Consider the following 21,270-nt stretch of genomic DNA (forward strand, 5'->3'; position numbering starts at 1 on the left):
GGGATACAACTTAAAACCCCCTCCTGTGGTGAGAGACTTAAAAACCCCTCCTGGGGTATGAAACTTGAAACCCCCTCCTGGGGTGCAAGACTTGAAACCCCCTCCTGGGATGAGAAACTTGAAACCCCCTCCTGGGGTATGATACTCAAAAACCCCTCCTGGGGTATAAAACAAACAGCCCCCCCTGGGGTGCAGGACTTGAAATACCCTGCTGGGGTATGGGACTTAAAACCCCCTCCTGGGGAAGCGGACTTGACTTTTCCTCTTGGGGTATGGAACATGAAACCTTCCCTTGAGATGCAAGACCAGAGACTCCCTCCAGGGGTGAGAGACCCAATACCCCTTTTTGGGGTATAATACTCGAAAACCCCTCTTGGGGTATAGCACCAGAAGACCCCTCCTGGGGAATGAAATTTGAAACCTTCTCTTGGGGTGTAAAACTCAACACAGAAACCCCCTCCTGGGGTGAAACACCTGTAAACCCCTTATGGTGTATGAGACTTGAAACCCCCTCCTGGGGTGCGAGACTTGAAATCTCATCCTGGGGTATGAAACTCGAAATGTAGGCCCCTTCCTGGGGAGTGAAACTTGAAACAAAGGCGCCCTCCTGGTGCACTAAACTCGAAATGTTTCCTTGGGGAGAGAAATTCAAAACCCTCTCCTGGGGTTTGACCCTTGAAATTTCTCCCTGAGGAATGGAACTAGACTCCTCCTGCTGGTGTTCAAGTCTTGAATTCCCCTCCTGGGGCTTGAAACTTGAAATAATAGAAATAGGAACAGGTTTGTTCTGAAGACTCTTCCTGAACCATACTGGGAACTAATTTTGGAGTATCAGAAGTTCTCCTAGGAATTTTAATACAGTGTACCCTTGTTGGTACTGAACACTCAGGTGAGGCACTGGTTTTTGATGAAGCAAACTGCTCCTCTGAAGGTGGTAATACATCCGCTTCTGGCGTGGTGACCTCAGACTCCCCCCCAGTGGGTAGCGACATAGTTGCCCCTCCAGAACCAACTAGATCACAAGAGTTCCTAACGCAGGGTTCGTTTGGTTTGAGACCGGATCTACCAGAAACTTGTGTCTCTGTGAGCTTCATAGAGAAAGCTCTTCTCCCCAAATTTCCCACATGTGGACAGCAATATTTTGTAGCTGGACCCCAATTGAAAATTAAAATTTTCTCATCTTGGGTGGACTTCCCTTCCTTGCCTGGACCAATGGATACTGAAACCTCCGATGGTGGATGGCCAGAACCAACAGTGCAGGCATAAGAGCTCTCACTTTTTTCACCATTTCTTGGTGGACGAAGAATACAATCTCTAAAAAAATGATCTTCGTGACCACAATATAGGCAAAGGTATAATTCTCTGCATCACTGGCGTTCAAGCTCAGTAAGTCTAGGATGCAGGAAACTTCTATGCTTCACTCTATCTTGGGTGGAAGAGATGGTAACAGAATCAGCAGTGGCACTAGAAACTTTAGAAAGACCTTGGAAAATTTCAGGGAGAAAAAATTGGATTTGTTCTAACAGATGGAGGAAACTCGTGAAATGTTTGGTAACACCAGTATCAGACAACTGCAAGGTTGCTAGACACTGGGAAGGTGGATTAGAGGATTTAGATGAATTTTCTGCCATAGGTGTTGATGAAACTTGAGGCTTGAAAGAACCAGGCACAGGAGACTTCACTGAATGAAATTGTAAATCAACTGGAGATAATGTAGTGAGAACAGAAATTTTTTTTTTCATTGGCCAGAAAATTCTTGCAGTTGCTGACTCATGAGTTACAGACTGATCTCATGAGCTTTAATTTGAGAAAGTAATTCCTGACAACTTGCTCGATCTTGAAACCCGGTGGCTTGCATGTTGGGCTGTTGAAACTGTCATGGTCGGGCACTAGGAAGACCTCTGTTGAGGTCGAGAACCAGGGGTTAGGATAACCTGTGGAGGTAAATGACAGGAAGATAATGACTAAGTCTTCTAATTGCGACCAAACCCAGGTTTGGATAGACCTACCCAGAGGCGCAGAGTCTAACCCACTTGGTGGTCTTCTCCAGTGACCCCTCCAGTCGGGATTTGAGTTTCGCTGCACCAAGTGGGCAGGTCACGGCCCTCTGGATAGGTACCTGGGAGTGGCAGAAGACCGGATCTATATTAAATGAATAGAGTATAAACTAATACTAAAATACTGGAGATGAACTGAATACGGGAACACTGTAGATGAGCTGGACACTTGAAATGAATGGAATACTTGAACACTGGTGATGAACTTGAGAATGCTTGAATACTGGTAATGAACTTGAGAAGCTTGAACACTGGTGATGAAGTAAATACTTGAATACTTGAGAATGCTTGAACACTGATGAACGGTATACTTGAACACTGGTGATGAATTGTGAGAATGCCTGAACACTGCCGATGAAGTAAATACTTGAACACTGGTGATGAACTTGAGAATGCTTGAACACTGGTGACGAATGGAATACTTGGACACTGGTGATGGACGGAATACTTGAACACTGAAAATGAACTTGAGAATATACTGGGAATAGTTAGAGGTCCAAGTGCTGATTTGCACAGAGAAACACAAAGGAAATGGACACAGGTATGTACTGAGAATATTTAGAGCTTCAGCTGAAAGCTAACTAGCAATTAGCATGAAAGCTGACACCATAGGAACACAGGGAGGTGATTAGAGAGCTCAGCAGCGCACTAAAAGACAACACAGGGTTTTACAAGAAACACTGGAGTTCTGTGAGAGCTGAAGTAACACACAGGGATTTAGCATGGAAGCTAATATAAGTAGCACTGGTGGTCAGCGTGAGGGCTGCAACAACAAACTATAGATTCTTCTTGGGAAACACCAGAGAGAACAGTAATCACAGGAACAGCAACTTCCTGTTGCAGGAGTCGGACCTAAATACCCCTAGGCAGCTGGTCATTGGATCATGAGATCAGCTAGGAGACTAGCAGGGCTGCCATTGGATGAGACTGATCAAATGAGATGAACCAACATGGCTGCGCCCATGCCTGCTAACACAGGAGTCAGGACACACACATGGAAGTCCAAACGAACCCCGGGGAAAATCCTCAGCCATAACCCACCACTATCACAGACGTCTAAATGCCTCGGAACCTAAAGACACCAGTTCAGCAGTGAGTAAAGGCCGATTCCAGGCCGGATCCTGATGCCATCATTCCAGCCCTCTGTGTCCCCTCCAGCCCTCTGTGAACCTTCCAGCCCCATTATTCCAGCTTCCAGACCCTGTAATTCCAGCCTTCAGCCCTCTTGTCATTACAGCCTCCAGTCCTCCTGTTTGCTTCAGCAGTGTCCCCTCCAGCCCCTGTAATTCCAGTCCTGTGACTCCACCAGCCCTGTCATTACAGCCTCCATTTCTCCTGTTTGCTTCAGTGCCATGTCCCCTCCACTCCTTGTCATTCCAGAGTTCAGCCCTCTGTCTCCCCTCCAGCCCCCTCATTACAACCTTCAGCCCCGTGTCTCCTCCAGCCCCGTCATTCCAGCCTCTAGTCCTCCTGTGTCCCCTCCAGGCTCCAGCCCCCTGTTGTCACACTCTGCACAAATTGTGTGACTTACCTTGCCATTTGCTGCAGGTCAGGATTTCTGCCTGACCTTGTTCGGGAACTTTGCAGTGACATCACCATCATGCACGATGTCAGCATTCTTCCAGTGAGAGTGCTCCTGTCTCAGCTGATCTCAGCAGCCTATCAGGGACGTGCAGCAGAGTCATGTCCCCTGTGAGAACTCCTACTGGTGCCTGAGAAAAGTGTTGCTTCTTAGAGTTCAGTTCTAACCTGTGGCTCCTTTGTGCAGAAAACCACCACTGTTATCAGGCTCATTTACCAGACTCCAGTGTTCCTGTGATATTCCGTTACCTGTTCCTGACCTTGTGACCCTGATTTCGCCTGACCCCTGGTACTGCATCTGATTTTGACTTCGGCTATTCCCTGTGACCTGTTTACGCCTGCTCCCTGGTTCTGTCTAATTCCGTTTGGTTCTGACCCGGCCTAATACGGGCTGCATCCATAACCATCCGGGAGTTGTGACACCTGTCATTCCAGCCCCGTGTCCCCTCCAGCCTCGTCATTCCAGCCTTCAACCACGTGTCCCCTCCAGCCCCCATCATTCCAGCTTCCAACCCCTTGTCATTCCAGCCTCCAGCCCCATCATTCCAGCATTTAGCCCATGTCCCCTCCAGCCACCTGTCATTTCAAGTTCCAGCCCCGTGTCCCCTCCAGCCCCCCAACATTCCAGCCTCCTGTCTCCCCTCCAGGCCCCTGTCACTCCAGCCTCCTGAGAAACCTCAACAACTAACCCGCTCCCTGGCCCCCTCCAATTTACCTTCATTTTGGCAGCCGGACTGCTCCTTTTTCTTTCAGTTCAGCGTCCTGCTACTTCAGCCACAGCAGCCAGTTTATTGCGCGCTACCTGCTCCTCAGGCTCTTTTTCCCAAGCACTTGACACTTACCACTTGTTCCTACAGAGAGCCGACTGGACAAGGGGGCATGGCCTAATCGCGGGAGGTGTGGCCACGCCCCCTTATAGGGAAAAAATCCTTTTTGCAGTTGTGTTACGGGGGACGATCGCACTGATCGGCACTTTGCCATATTTAGGCAACAGGTTCCTGCAGCTTACCTAAGCATAAGACAAGACCAGTATATTATCCATTTTGCGATGATCAGTTTAGAAGCTGGCCAGCCTGTTTTGTGAGAATCATACAAGACAAAAAGAACATGTGTTTTTCACAGTTCAATGGTTATGAGTGGGAAGGCCAATCCCGAACCATTTTTTCAATCCAAAGATTCTGGATTGAAAAAAACGCTCAATCCCTGTATTCAAATCCTGATGATTTTAGGCCAAAATCCCAGGATCCCCATCCTAGGTCCATAGGGAAACATTTTCATTGGAAGGATGATCCCTGCCCAGAATTGGAATCACAATTTCTGCTTCATGTGGAACATGGAAACCACCTTTGACTGAAAATTAGACTTTATCCTCAAAACAGCTTTATCCTAATGAGAAATAAGGAAATGGGACCAGTAAGAGAGAACTCCTAGTTCTGATACCCTTCTGGTTGGCTATGGAACACCTGAAAAAACATTTGGACATCCAGGACAGGAGTCCATTCTTCTGGGGAAAAGTGTTGAAACTTGAATGTATAAAGAGTTAAGATGTAAGATTGCATCTAAAGCTGGGTGCACACCATATATATAGCGCCCATTCCATTGAATGAGTGATATATCTGTAGTGCATCGTACAGACGATATGTCTCTGAACGATGTTGTTCACAGACATATTGCATCTGCTCTGCACCACAGCCAATGCCAATATATCTTGCAGATATGTCGGCAAATCTGGCTGTGTGCACGGGCGAACACCTGTACACTTGCTGTGGGGACCCGCCGGTGATCTCAGCTGGCAGGCAAATTTAAATGCCCGCCCAGTTGTGATGTCAGCACAGACACATTGGCCTAATGATTGGTAAATGCACATGCACTTACCAATCTTTATACAGGGCTGTGGCCTGTCATGCAGGTGTGTAACCAACTTAACCCCTCTTTTAAGAAAAGGAATACTGTTGCTAAATTAAAAGAAGTTGGCACTGTAAAGGCAGGTATCCACTTGCCGATTAAATTGAGTGATTGGACGTTAACGATATTGTTCAATCGCTCATTAATCGTGCAGAAATTGGTCATGAAAATGTCGGAAACAACCAGCGATGCGCGCTCCCGCTGGTCGTTTCCGACATCAATCATCACCTGAACATGCTGGTCAATCTGCCGATAACGACAGATTGGCCATGTTCAGGGATGAGGGCGGGTGCCTGCACTGAACGACATATCATTCAGTGTAGGCACTGCAGGGGAAGAGGAACGACTGTACCATTACAATTTTGTAATCGTACTGTCGTTCCACTATCTGCTAGTGGATATGCACCTTTACACCAGGTGGAGATGTACGCATAAAAATGTTTTGTGTTTCTTTGTGCTTCCCAGAGTTGGTTTAACAAGAGGGCAGCTGGGGTAGTCGACCATTGGCTCCCACACATACGGTAGCTATATCACCAGCGTGGGGGGTGCCCTTGGATATTTTGAACTAGAGTTTCTGTATGATATATTGTGAATCAGGGACACTAATGTGTGTTTAACATTATACTACTTTTATATAACATCACCAGCATATTTTATTAATTAAAAATATTATTGGTAGGGCCTCTCACACACCTTAATCCGGCCCTGGTGCCTTCCCTCTGCATATGGAGAGAGAGCAAGAAAGTGGAAAAAAAATTATATTAAAAGAAAAACTAAACCCTTAATGGTGCATACTCACAGTCAGATTTTTCCTTCAGATCTGAACGATAAAGCTGCATACACACACAACGATTTAGTTAATGAACGATTTTAGTAAACAATTTTTTCCCTTGAAAAAATTAACAAAAATCGTTTACTAAAGTTGTTCATTTACTAAATGTAATGAATGATTTTTTAGAACTACAAACGATTTTTGCATATTAACTTACTGAAAATCGTTCAGTTGACAAGTCTGACTGAACTACAAATGTGAACGCGCATGAACGATAATCGTTCATCGTTTGACTCAGAAAGTGAACGATTTTTACAAACGATTATCGTTAAACGATATCGTTTAACGATAATCGATCAAAAAATCGTTGTGTGTGTATGCACCTTTACGATTTAAAAATCGTTCAGTCGTTCATATCTGAAGGAAAATCTGACATATCTGACATGCCTGAACGATGGACGATGAGCGTTCCCGTTTGTCAGATAACGATATCTGACATCTGATGTGTTTGCAGTCAGACTTGGACGATTCCATTCATTTTAATGCAGTCAAAAATCGTTCAATCGTTCAAAACTTTGGTAAAATCATTCAAATCGTTCTTCTGACAAATCTGGCCGTGTGTATGCTCCATAAATCTTGACTGAATAAATGTAAAACAAAATGTATGTGTGTATATAAACTAATTTCTGCCAGGGGCAGCGCACTATGACGGCCGCTAGGGGCAGAAAGCGCGGTCCCGCTACGCCAGCCGCGTCCCCCGACGCGCGCTCCCGTGCCTCCTGCTGCGCGCGCACCCGCCCTGTGCCGCCGCTCGCGGGGGCTGCTGGGATCGCTCGCCGCCTTGGTAATGTCCGCCATGTTTGCCATGGCGCAGGGAGCGGATCGAGCCAACAAAACCCGGATCTAGGCACGACGAACCGCCGCCTGGAGCGTCGCTTTGTGCCCCTCACCGTGTCACGGGGGCCCCATGAGTCGGCGGGGGGAGAGAGTGAGCGGCTTGGGGGGGTCCTTCTGACCGTCGGTTTTAAGTGTTTTTTTTTTTTTTTATTCCTCGCCCCCCCCACCTCCCCCGGCTGTGGCGACAATGAGCAAACTGTCGTTCCGAGCGCGGGCACTGGATGCTGCCAAGCCGTTGCCTATCTATCGGGGCACGGACATGCCCGACCTCAATGACTGCGTGTCCATTAACCGGGCCGTGCCGCAGATGCCCACGGGGATGGAGAAGGAGGAGGAATCGGTAGGTAATCTTTTGTCAGACATCTGCTATTCAGGAACACACTTACGCCGGCCGGGCTGCGTACAGCGCGCTCTATTCTGTTTGGCTACGTCACGCAGGGGAGGTGGACGGCTCTAGCTGGCGTAGTTGGCGGGAGCCGCCATGTTGTGGCGTCCGAACCCTACGTCACAGTGTGCGCAGAGCTCGGCGTGAGCGTAACCCGCGCTGTGAATAGAAAGTGTCCGTAGCACAGCCCGGCAGGTTTAATCACAAATGTGAGGCTCAGAGCTGTAGCAGCAGTGTTTACGGGTCTAAGGCGTGCTGCAGCAGCTCAGGCCTCTGTCTGTGGACTTTCGCTACAGATACAGTGTGTAATGAGATGTTTTAGGCCGGTGTCATAAGAAAAAAAGTATATGTTAAACAATTTTTTTTTTATTAGGTTAATAGTGTAGTGTGTGTGTGTCTATATACTGTTGATACCGGAAATGTTCTATGTATTTATTAAATAAATGTTAATTAACATTGTGTGAGATATAATTGTGGACCTTGGTGATTTGCAGTGTAGTAGTAGATGCTGTGTATTTACTATAAGTATCATTTCTTTTTACGTTGCTATTATGATAGTAGTAGTGTGATATAATGAGTAATGGATACTTCGAAAATCAGAATTTTGAATATTGTGAGAGAAACGTGCTGGCTCTTTACATGTATGATCTCTCTACTATTCTGAGCCAGGCAATACAGTAGGTGATCAGTGATATAACATGTAACGTCCATGAGTATGATATGTGTATTACCATGTAAGTGCATGATGGTAATAATGTAGCAATATGGGACTGTGTTATTTGTGTACTGTAGTGCAGATGCATGGTGTCTCTGGGATCCACAGATGTGTAAATTGTCTTATGTAGTGCTGTCAGTGTCCCCGCTGTACAGGAATGATGTAGTAGTATGTGATGTGCAGATGTTTGACAGCACTACACGTGACTGACACAACAGTGCCCCCCACCCCCCGGAGCGGTGGAACGATGTAATGTGCTGGCAGTGTCCCCTGTGTAGTGGATTGATGTGGTGATGTGCAGGTGTATGCTGTGTAGTACTGTCAGTATCCCTGTTATAGTGGAATGATGTAGTGTGTGATGTGCAGATGTTTGTTGTGTCAGTCACGTGTAGAGCTGTCAGTGGCCCCGGTGTAGTAGAATGACGTAGTGTGTGATGTGTAGAAGTTTGCCGTGTAGTGCTGTCAGTGTCTCCGGCGTAGTGGAATGACGTAGTGTGTGATGTACAGGTGTATGCTGTGTAGTGCTGTCAGTGTCCCCGCTGTAGTGGAATGACGTAGTGTGTGAAGACTGCACGATGACGTCACTGTGACGGCACGAGCACTACTGTAGTAAGTGCGCCCAGAATTCATTGAATGAATGGAAGCTCCGCCCCCACCCTGCCGCCATTGGTTAAGTGATTGTTACTGTCCTTGTTATCACTGCGCTGATTGGCTGAGTCATGACGTTCCTCCCCCCCCCCCCCCCCCCTCCACCCCCCTTTGTGCGTGTGGTGTTTTTTTGGTCCCAGGTCTTTGGAGATCGCTGTACAGCGTGTGAGTGGCTTGTACTGCATACAGTGATAAATACTCGTGACTGTCATATTTATTTGTTCTGTGGAATATGTTCAGCTCAAAATTCGAATCAAATTGTATTCTTGGTCTTTAGTGTTTTACATAATTTATGTGAAAAAGCATAAAAAATCGCGTTGATTACATGGTTGTACTTGCTAACAAAAACTGTTATACTTCACTGTTTACATCATAAACCTTAAGGTTCTAATTACTTGGGAAGTTCTGCAGCATACATTGTGGTAGCTGCAGACCTGGAGTATTTGCTTGTAATTTGTTGTACAGCCACAGTCCAATACTAATTATGTATTAGAAGATGTTGAATTTTTATCCTAGGTAGTGAAACAACGTTTTAAATATGTTTATTGTTAGTAACTTAAGAATGTGAACTTTTATGCCTTTTTTTTTTTTCTTGTTTTGTTTTCCAGATTAAATATATTGCAGTTACCAAATGTCACTTTGTATTTGCAGTAGAATAATTACTCATTGGGCGCAATGGCGGAAAGTGCTGTTTGGGCGCCCAAACAGGTTACTTTTTCGCCCATTTCAGCTCGCACCCACCTGGGGGCTGAAATGGTGCGCTGGCAGCTGATCGCGTTAGACAGCAGCAACAATAGAATAGCTCCTATAGGGCACGTAAAGGGGTGAAACAATTGAATACCGCCCATTGTATGTGTCATCATTTAAAGCATTGCTTCTATAATGTTTTGTCATCTATTTGTTTTCTTTTTATATAGTGCATGGAGCACCATCTAAAAAGATATATCAATAAATTTTTAGAACAGTTTGAGAGAGGGCCATTTGTGCCTGAAATGTTGCTGACTTGCACAATAAACACACGGTTGCGGCTAGATCCCCTTCAGCTACAGAACCTCGACGTAAACCGTTACAAATTTCTACTATTGGTGGCCAGATACTACAGTTGAGACAACATAAGAACACTGTCAGGGCATGGAACCGCACTTCTGCCCTCACTTGATGTCACGTCCGGGTCCTTTAGTGGAAATAAGATAAACCATAAACACTCCCTGGTTAGTACAACTGTTCCTGAGTTCTTTATATCTACACACACACAATGTAACAAGACATGACATTGACTTACTACCAAAGTAAAAACAAGACAGCACCTATTGATAAAATCTATTTCTGCAATTAATAAAACAGATGAGATAAGTCACTTGTAAAACAAAACAATATTTTATAATAATTGAAACATTTTGCATATATCTACAAACTGCAATTCTTTTATTCACAATATACACATGGATGTCAAAAGGCACCGCTGCTGTGGACGGTAAGGGGCTGTGCCCTATAGCAATAGGCTGCACTGCCACTGCATCGCATGGAGGAGGAGGTGTAATGTGCGGTCTTTTAGGTAAAATACCACACATTACGCCTCCTCTTCCGTGCAGTGCAGGTGCTGTGCAGCCTATTGCTATAAAGCACATCCCCTGACCGTCTGCTGCAGCTGCTACAGTCCCTGCACCCAAGTTAGAGGGGGGAGGAGGAACGATTTTATGTTGTCCCCCCCCCCCCCCAAACATAAAATTTCCCGACTCCCCTCTATATACATAGATAATTCCTCTATCATCCACTAAGGGACACTGTAACTAGTACACTGGGGTATAGAGAGGTAGATAGTTGGAGCTGGCACTTTAAATAATTTAGGAGTGTGAAGCTCCTCCCCCTCTATTCTCCACCAACCTCAATTTAGAAAAATGTGCCTAAGGAGCTGGACACTATAGGACAGAGTTCCAGCAGTATACTTTTTTATTTATTTTTCTTTCTTTATATATTTGCTAATACTGATTAGGGACCCTTTGCCACCTCTCTAAAGGTTGGGGTCCAGGTCCCTGGCGCCCGGGAAGCCGACTGCCTAAATACCGGCAGCTGGCTTCCCGACTGTCTTATCCTGGCATGGGTGAAATGCCGGGCGTCTAGATGTAGACGCCCGCATTTCCCCGACGCTGGGAGACCGGCGCCCGGCATCACGATCGTAGTGATGCTGGGCGCCGTGAGCGGACAGCTGCGGGGGGGAGGGTTAGGTTTAGGGCTCCCGGGGGGGACTTAGGGTTAGGCACCCCCTGGGGAGGGTTAGGGTTAGGCAGCCCCGGGGGGGACTTAGGGTTAGGCACCCCCCCGGGGGACTTAGGTTTAGGCAGCGGGGAAGGGGGTAGTTAGGGTTAGGCACTTGGGGGGGAAGTTAGGGTTAGGCAACCCTAAGGAGGGTTAGGGGGGTTAGGTTAGCAGATACTTTACCTAGCCACGATCGGGATTTCCAGCGCTGTCGGGCTTCCGCTGCTTCGCACTCTGCTCCTGTCGGGCTGCCGCTGACGGGAATCCAACCGCAGGCCATGCGGCCGGCGGTATATTAAACTCATTCCCTGGCGCCCTGACTCAAGTCAGACAGGAGTGCACAGGGCTTAAACAAAAGCTCGTGACCGCTCCTCTCCACCGCACCATCGGCAAGGGAGACGCAGTGAGTTCACAAGTAGGCTGTGTCTCTCTAACGGGAGCAGTTCAAGGGAGCCGCAGTGAGTATGAAACCCAGCTGCGCGCTCCCTCTACCCGACGCCGGCAGGGAGTTATGAGAGCCGCGCTGTAGCACAAGTACAAAGGGCTGTGAGTACTAGCACCTGACATCCCGCTGTTTCAGGGACTGAGGCATCGGCAGCGCTAGCGGCTGCTTGTGTGTGTGTGTGTATATGTAGCGTTCCCGCTGGGCTGTTTAGCGGGGCGCCCTGCCCTCCTTCAGGAGGGCAAAAAGCGCCCTGCCCTCCTTCAGGAAGGCAAAAAACGCCCTGCCTGCGGGTGCCGTCTTCACCCGCGGGTCGCAGTGTCCTGCGGGTGGGGAAATGTGCGGTGACCCGGTCACCGCCGGTGAATATACGCCGGGCGCATGCGCCCGGCATCTATTTTCCCTGTCAGCAGCGCTTGGGGGCTGCCCGGCGTGTCCCCCAAGAGTGACGTAATGGGTGATGCGTCTTATAGACACGCCCCCTTTTCAATGGCCACATCCCATTTTTGGGTGCGCGCGCGAGCCTTTACCTTCTCTAGCTCCGGCGCCCTGCCTGCCGCTGGCGCCCTGCCTGCCGCTGGAGCTAGAGTGAACTAATATATATAAAATATTCTACACACACACTGCAAGGACCATCTTGGCGCCAGGGATGATGATGGGGGGGGGAGGGGATAGAGCTTGATAAGCGCAGGCTCTCTCTCCCTGTGCGGCACAGGCATTGCTGCTGCTTCTACTGAGCACACATTCTCCTTGCACCTCTCCTCCCTCCAGGCTGAGTGCAGGCGCCATTTGACAGAATAGCAAGGCTATTTCTAAAGGCCAGAAAGCACCCTGTCCGGTGCGGCGCCCCGCTGAAACAGCCTGTGAGTTCTGTCCCCTCTAGCGGGTTGCAGTGTCCCGTGGGTGGGGAAAATGGCGGTGCAGCGGTTACCGCAGGTGAATGGATGTTGGGCGCATGCACCCGGCATCGATTCACAATGCCCGCAGAGCTTGGGGGCTGCCCGCCATGTCCTTAAGTGACGGGCAAGCTCCCAAGATTGTCGAAGAGGGGACACGTGTCATAAAGACATGCCCCCTTTTCGGGCATAAGTGCCCTTTCTCTAGGTCAGACGCCGGACCTAGAGTGAACACTACAGAAGGTTACCGGGATTCTCCTAGCACCTGACATCCCTTCTACACAGGATCCTTTCAAGGACGGTGAGTACACTGGGGTGTTGAAATTAGCTGGTGTATGCAGGGAATCCATTCATTAGGAATGGAGTGGTGCGATTCTCACCCTCTGTCTCCCATTAGCCTTCTGATTTCTGACTGTATATTTGCTGGTTGTGTGTCTCTACCATGACAGGCAAGGCAGCCACCAAAGCATCTCAGAAGCTGTTTATTTGTAATAACAAACTGACACAGCCAAATGCTACTGGAACCACACTATGTGATGCTTGTGCAATAGTAGATCCGCCTGTTACTTTAACTACCTCGCCTACTCCTCCATGGGCCTCTAACCTAGCGGGAGTTATGGCGGAATTAACGTTAGAGTTGCTGATTCTCGTTGGTCACAACCCCCCTGGACGACAGGATTGGCCAAATCGGTGGAAAGACTTGTACATATTATGGGTTCCACTAGTAGAATGACCTCTACTTTCTATCAAAAGCCGTCGCAGAAACGTCCACTACAGACAGTACTCCAGTCGGATGATTCGGACGAGGAACACTTCTCACAGGAGTAAAATGCAGAGGGTGAATTGGAAGAGGTTTTGGAAGATGTTTCCGTACCGCAAGATTTAGAATCTGGTTCGCAGGGGACAACCAGAAGGACTTACTCTGGTCCCAAGTTTCATTCCTTTTGTGTTAGAGCCAGGGGTACTTCCGCGCTGGCTAGAGGTGGCAGAGGTAGAGGTCTCCAACTGATGGTCGCATGTCTACAGGGACAAAAGCCGGTTGAAAAACAGGTGGGATGACGGTCTCCCGCCCCCCCTGGAATCTCCTTCGGTAGGAGTTTGCTTGAAGACTTTTCAACAGGTTTGGAGCCAGACCTCTTTGGACCCGTGGATTCGCAGAATAGTCTCTGTAAGGTACAGGACAGATTTTGAAGTTTCCCCTCCAAATCAGTTCTTCACTACGGGTCTGCCGGTGTCAGCAGACAAGGTCTCGATGTTGCAAGAGGCGATTCAATCTCTCCTGAAGTGCTGGTCCCAGTTCTGGTACATCCACGGGGTCTGGGGTTCTACTCAAACCTTTTGTGGTACCCAATCTGGATTGGTCTGTCGGGCCCATCCTGAACCTCAAGTCTTTAAATCAGTATCTGATGGTTTATTGCTTCAAGATGGAGTTGATTTAATCAGTCATTGCGAGCCGGCGGAGTTTCTAATTTCTCTGGATTTAAAAGATGCGTATCTCCATGTCCCAATATGGGAACCACATCAAGCTTTCCTGCATTTTGCGATATTGCAAATTCACTATCAGTATCGGCTATTGCCGTATCCTCGGCACCCCGTGTCTTCACCAAGGTCATGTCTGTCATTATTGCACACATTCGGACATCAGGTGTGACCATCATTCCACACCTTGCACATACAAGACTGACGTAGCACGGCTGGATGATCAATTTAAAAAAAATCCAACCTAATTCCGTCTCAGACTCTAGTTTCTGAGGATGATCCTGGATACGAGGTTACAGCGGGTGTTCCTACCGGAAGACGAGGCTCAGGACATTCGGCTACTAGTTCAGCTAGTTCTAAGACCGAAGAAGGTGTCTTTACTTATTTGTCTCCATCTCTTAGGAAAGATGGTAGCTTCCTTCAAGGCTCTACAATTCGGACGATTCCATTCCCGTGTTTTTCAGCTGGACCTCCTTACAGAGGTCAGGGTCTCACCTACATCTACATCGGATGATTCGGTTGGCTCCGCAAATCAGTGTCTCTCTCCTCTGGTGGATGCAACCCAACAACCTCTTGGTGGGTCGAATATTCGGACTGTGGGACTGGATAATCATGACAATAGACGCCAGTCTCCGAGGATGGGGATAGTTAGTCCTAGACTGTCAGTTTCAGGGCCGTTGCTCGGCACAGAGAAGACGGTGGCCCATAAATGTGTTGGAACTCAGGGCAAATTCCAACGCTCTGCTCGAAGCCGCACGTGGCGGCCATCGCTTATATCAACTGACAGGGCGGAACTCAGTCGAATGGCAAAGAGAAGATACTCAGATTTTCCGGTGGACCGTGAGTCAGTCAGTACTCCTGTCGGCGGTATTCATCCCAGGAGTGGACAACTGGGAAGCAGATTCTCAGTCGACAGGATCTCTACCCCGGGGAATGGATGCTTCACCCAGACATATTCCAGGCATTGGTCCGTCGTCGGGGTTGGCCGCAGGTGGACCTCATGGCATCTCGATTAAACCATCCGCTACCAAGATACGTTTCCAGAACTCTGGATCCGAATGATGATTTACCTGTTTCCTCCAATTCCACTTCTTCCTCGTCTACTAAAGCGGAAAAAAAACACGGCCTCTGTCATACTCGTGGCACCGGACTAGCCTCGAGGATTTGGTTCTTGGCCCTTCGGACTCTCTTAGCAGACTACCAGTGGCCCCTACCACTTCGTCTGGACCTTCTGCAACAGTGTCTTTTTGCACCCCCCCATCCTAGCGCAGCTGCGTTAACAGGGTGGCTGTTGAGGCTGCTATCTTGAGACGAAAAGGTATCTCAGAATCTGTTATTCCCACTATGCTTTGTGCCCGGAATCCGGTTACGGCTGCGCATTACCACTGCATTTGGCGGTCTTATGTTGCATGGTGTGACAGTCGGGACTTTCCATTTACAACTTTTCGTTTGTCTAGACTATTGCTTTTTCTTCAATCCGAACTTGCAGTAAAGTGGCTATAAGAACCGAGTAAATCCGAACCTGCTCATCCCTAAATGCAACCAGCTTAGCTGCTTTTTCATTTCCCAATCTGTTGCCTGTTTTGGATTGTACAATCCAATACATTGCAAAAATCCTGCACTTGAAACTGCGGTGAGCATCTGCTTCAGAAGATTTACTACAGAAGTGTCTAACTGAAGTTGAGCTGCGTAGGACATCCACCAGGCTAGATACTTGGCATCCACTTCAAACATGTATAGTGCAAATGGTTTCATGGATGCACGAAAGTTGATGATGACCAGCATAATTTGACGATTATTGGCATGAGCAAACTCTATAGCAGTCTCAATTTCAGCAGGACTAAGCTTTTTTTCCCCTGTACCTAGGATCAAGTAGATTAGCCAGAAAGTGGGTATCTGTGAGTGCAATTTTAGCTATTGCTTTTGCCATCTTTACTACATTGCTGTGGTTTCCAATCTCTTCCAGATCATCTAACAGCTTCTTCCACACTTGCACGACATCACTGATTGTGCAGTTGCGTCTTTGTACACAATCCAGAGCTACAGCTACATCATGTGATTTCAATCGTGCAACACTGATGTTTTAAATCATGATTTAATAATTCGATTTAAATCGTGCAACCCTTTTAAGGGCAGAGCGCAGGACTCACGCCGCTTTCCTTCCTGAGGTTGTGTTGGTTTTCCACATGATTCAGCCTATTGTGGTGCCTTCCTTGGTTGAGAACTCCGGAGAATCCTCAACTCTGGATGATGTTAGAGCACTCCGTGTCTATGTGGCGTGGACAGCGTCTTTCCATAGGTCTGCTACGCTTTTTGTTCTTTATTATGCTTTTCGGAGGGGTTGGCCAGCGTCAAACATTCACGAGGTGGGTTCGATTGACTATATGTCACACTTATGTCAGCAGCGACAGGCAACCACCTCCGTCTATTTCAGCACATTCCACATGCTCTGTGGGTACGTTGTGGGCGGCACGTCTGGGTGCCTCCACCATGTCAGCCAGTATTATGGGCAAGTGTGTGTCTCGGCTGGGAGAATAAAGGCTTCTAACACCAAGGATGAGCAAGAAGTATAGTGTGGCATCCCAACTTCTCCCTGCACCTCTACACAGGGCATCTCCCTTACAACAGGGCCATGTCCCGTGGAAGCGCACGTGCCTTCGCCGCACGCAGGTGTGCACTCGGTGATCAGCACCCTGCCCTAAAACAAATCCTAAAGTGAACACTACCAAGCAATCACTGCAACGGCAGCGTCTCCTATCCAATCGCCCTCTGAGACCTCCGTCCTTCTCCCCTCTTGGGTGTCAGGAGGGGTCCTGCTTTCCGCCCTCTCCGCTCCTATCAGTCGCACTCCGGACAGGACAGCAGGCATGGGGCGAGCAGAGATGAGCTTCCCCGTTAACTGTACTCCTCAGGGGGGCCTCACATACACCTGATTTCAGTAGTAGTCTGTCCCCTTCTCCCAGAGCATCCTAATTGCTAAATTGCTTAATTTTTAAGACTATTTTTTTGTTTTTCTCATCCAATTTAGTTTTGGATTAACACTTATTAAGACTGATTAAGGCTTCTTTAATCTTTAGCATCAACATTTTAGAAGGGGCATCTGGAGATGGTGTAAACTACCTGGGCTAAACGCCAAAAAAACAAACAAAAAAAAAAAAAAAAAACCACTGTGTTTTGAAGTTTAGTACATAGGGGTCATATTGTACTCCACATAATAATGTGGGCTGGGATCTGCAGCGCTAATTAGCACTTTGCCAGAGATTTCTGTAAAATCTCCTCCATTGTGCTTTTAGTACATAGGAACAATACATAAAAGTATGCAGATACTGCAGTTTCTGTATACTTTTATGTGAAGAACAGCTTGATATATAGGCCCCATATAGTCTGTGCTCATTTCATACGTTTTTATTGATTTGGGTGCTGTTATGGTCATGGGGGCTGGGGGAGATCTCAATAATGACACTAATGGGAAAGATTATTGGGTGTTTGACTGACTTTCCATAGTATACAGTATGGTGTAGGGCATGTGGGGTGGTTTCATGGCATGTGGGGAGCTCAAAAGCATAAATTGTGTTGAGACCCAGAAACTGTGGAGTAGGACCACAATTTTGTAAAGTGAGGGGTCCCTGGAACCCACATTTTTCTCTGCTCGGCGCCATCACTGATACTAGTTCCAGTGTCCCATGTGGAATCTGAGAAAAGGATTTACCGGTAAGTACCAAAATCCCATTTTTCTCTCATGGCAGCATTGTAAGTTTTTAAAGGCTCATTTTTTTTTTTTTTCATGTATCTTGAGCCTAGCCGGTTTAAGCCTCTGCGAAAAACTAACATTATTCCTTTCTTTAAGAATAAGTAGTATCCCAGTTTAGTAATAAAGGAGATGGCCCCAATGAATTTTGACACTCCACTCCATTCCTTTATAGCACTGATAGGGGGGGCAGCATAAACAATAAGCATACATAAGGACCCTTTCTATAAAAGAGCAAAGGTTTTTAAGTATCAAGAAATTGATACAGGATAGGGTTCCATCAGTATCCCAAAGGAAATGTCTCTGAACAGTCCATGAAACCATGACCCTCATCAGTGTTCAAAGCTTTGTATGACTGTTTACATCTTTAATTTATTAATTAATTGCCTGAACAATTTCCAGAGTTACTTCAGAACAGAAAGGTAGAAGTTTTGACTCAAGGATATCTTTTTGCTGAAAATCCTCAGGAGCCTTTAATACTATTCTTGTCCTGAGGACACAACATGTTTGAGGGTCAGATATGGGACCAAATGTAATAGGGTGAGAGTTTAGAAAATTTAAGAGTTTAGCAGTAAACTCTCACACTATTACATTGGTCGAGTTGAATCTTCAATATGGGAAAACTTCTGGATGAGAATTTAAATCGTGCGTTTTTTTGAGTATGAAAAACATGCGAGTTTGCCGAGTTTAAAAATTGTGAGAAAACGCTCACATTTTCTAAACTTTCACCCTTTTACATTTGGCCCATGGAATCAGTAGTGTTCCTCCCAAGAGTGTGGGCAGGGAGCCTCTGCACCGAAGGTTCTGCTCGCACCCTCAAGAGGGTGCCAGAATAAATCCTTTAAGGTGCGTATCCACTAGGCGATTAAAATGAGCGATTGAACGATAACGACATCGTTCAATCGCTCAATAATCGTTCACAAATCAGGCATATCGGACATATTATTCAGTGTAGGCACTTACAGCATGAGGAACGACTGTACATTTACAATGTTGTGATCGTACTGTCGTTTCTCTATCGGCAAGTGGATACGCACCTTTAGTCCGGCTAACAGTGCGGTCAATTGAATAGCTCCGGGAACCCCATCACACTCAATTGAATTTCCCCCAAGGAGTAATCTTGTCCTGTGCCAGCGAATAAAACATAGGACATGTAAGTGAATGCCATACAATAAAGGAAGGCTTTTTTTTACACTGGGGGGGATTCAATTGTTTACGCTGGTGGCTCTGACTAATGTGCGCCCGATGGAGCAATTCAATTACTGCTCCATTTGGGCGCGATAGCCACCAACACTGGCATTTCTGTACACACCCTTCTGAGGTGGCGAGCAGAAATGTGCTAGAAGTCTTTTTTTGGGCACCCAAACTACTGTTTTGTTTGCCCTAACCAGGATTTAATTCTGGCTTAGCCATTTTACGCAGCTAAACTTGGTCTAATCGGGGGCTGCAAGCGCAATAGTTTAATGAGTGCCCAAAAAACATTTGAAATGCAACATTGGGCGCCCATTAATTAACGCACCTTTTAAAACAATTGAATTGCCCCCCAAGCTGTCTGAAGAGCGTGCTTTAACACCATACAAAACAAAGTAACTTAGTTGGAAGAAAGTTGTGTCTAAGATAAAGTTCTTGATGCATAAGGAAAGGGCATTATTTGTGAGGAATCTGTGGCCCTCTAGTACATGTACAGTCTCGAACTGGTGGTATTGATCCTATATGGATCACATCCTGATGTTATTCAGAGAAGCCTGCTTATAAAATACTACCAAGAGGTCTATTATCTGGTGGAAAAATATCAAAAGAAAGTGGGAGGATTACATTTTTTTTTATGCCCATAGTGCAAGTCTTAAGTGATCGGGAGCTAGTCAGTTGTTTTAAACACCCATCACGTATTGGCTTTCTACTCGCACCCTCTTGAAGTGTGAGCCAAAATTCGCCCAAAATCTGGCTTTTGGGTGCCTCAGCTGCAGCGTGTCTGGCTTTTGAGGCCCTTAACTGGCACTTTGCACAGGGGCGAGAACACTGTCATCGCAACCAGCATGGGGCCAGTCACACAAACAAAGTGACAGAATAGCTTCTGTCACTTTAGATGAGATGGGAGCTACGTGCGCACAAAACAATTGAATCTCTCCCAAAGAGTGTCAGTCTTAGACACAGTGGAGGTGATTACATTTTTTTTAAAGGCTCTAATAATTAATCGGCGCTCAATGTTGCAATTTAATTGTTTTTGGGCGCCTATTAATTATTATGCTTGTTGCGCCTAATTAAACCAAGTCTAGTCATGTAAAACTATTTTACCGTCTAAAGTCCTGGTTAGGACGCACAAACAGCAGTTTGGGCGCCCAAAACCAGGACTTATCTCACATTTCTGCTCGCCCCCTCATGAGCCAGTAAGCAGAAATGCCAACCGCTGTTCATGCCCGAACAGTTGAATTGCTCCATCGGACACCCGGCACTACCAGCTGCTGATGCTAACAATTGTATCGCCCCCAGAATGGCAAAAGGAATATGACAGACTCAAGTGCTGCAGGCTTGGAAGCTACCTCCTGGCAAATATAGCCCAAGTAATAAAGCAATTAAACATTTTCATCCTCAGTTTACAGGGGAAGCACCTCAGAACATTCTCTGACAACAAGTTAGTGGCGGCTTTGGTAAATCAGTGAGACACCAGAAGGGATGTGGTATGCAAAGTCGAAATTCAGGATGTGGACAGTTTCTGAATGTCGACATGGATTTAAGATAAACATGGTTAAAATGTCGACATGTTCACAATGACGACATTTAACATATCAACACTAGATTGTCAACATGCATTTGTTTGTTTTTTGTTTTTTTTATATTTTATTTTAGCCTAATCCTAAATATAAGCAAAAAACTACATGTTGACATTCTGGTGTCCACATGTTAAATGTCAACATTATAAAAATGTCGATATTTTAAGCATGTCAACATATTGCTTTATAGACTTAAGGTCCATGTGAACATTCTGACTGTATCCCCACTAGAAGCAAAGCTATAATGTTGGAGTTAGCAAAGCTTAAATCTTGGGCTGAAAGTAATACAAAGATTATTTCAGTCTTTGATGTAGCAGGCAAGAAAAATGTAGTGGGCAATTATTTAAGTCAAAGACAAGTTTTTGCAGAGGAGTGGTTTCTGTATCAGGAAGTATTCCAGTTACTGATGCAATTTTTCCGGTTTCTTTAAGTAGACTATATGGCAGCAAACCGGAATACCAAAGTATGTAGGTTTTTCTCTTGGCCCAAGGCGCATGGACAGAGAGAGTTGACAGTCACATTGGCATTTCAGCTAGCCCATGTCTTTCATCTTTCAAATGCTGTGAAAAATCAAAAAAGAGGAAGGAGATGCGATGTGGGTCCTGGTTGCCGAGAGATACTAAAGGAAGAAATCTGGCGTCTACCTCTTTGTCAAGATCTATTGCTCCAGGTACTATTTTATTCATCCAAACACAGAGCAACTACATTTAATGACCTT

At 46.5% G+C, this 21,270-nt stretch overlaps 1 protein-coding gene across 1 annotated transcript in view; it reads left to right on the forward strand.

Annotated features, from left to right (window-relative positions):
• The first annotated feature begins 7,119 nt into the window (after positions 1–7,119).
• Positions 7,120–21,270, forward strand: part of EPC2 (enhancer of polycomb 2) — a 116,691-nt gene continuing 102,540 nt past the window's right edge. Inside the window, exon 1 of the mRNA XM_088474874.1 lies at positions 7,120–7,552. Within this exon, the coding sequence (XP_088331000.1) occupies positions 7,400–7,552 (153 nt within the window). The 5' untranslated portion in view covers positions 7,120–7,399. The remainder of the gene's footprint in view (positions 7,553–21,270) is intronic.

This window comes from Taudactylus pleione, unplaced genomic scaffold, assembly GCF_031769625.1.
Source record: "Taudactylus pleione unplaced genomic scaffold, aTauple2 ptg000156l, whole genome shotgun sequence".
Classification (NCBI taxonomy): domain Eukaryota; kingdom Metazoa; phylum Chordata; class Amphibia; order Anura; family Myobatrachidae; genus Taudactylus; species Taudactylus pleione.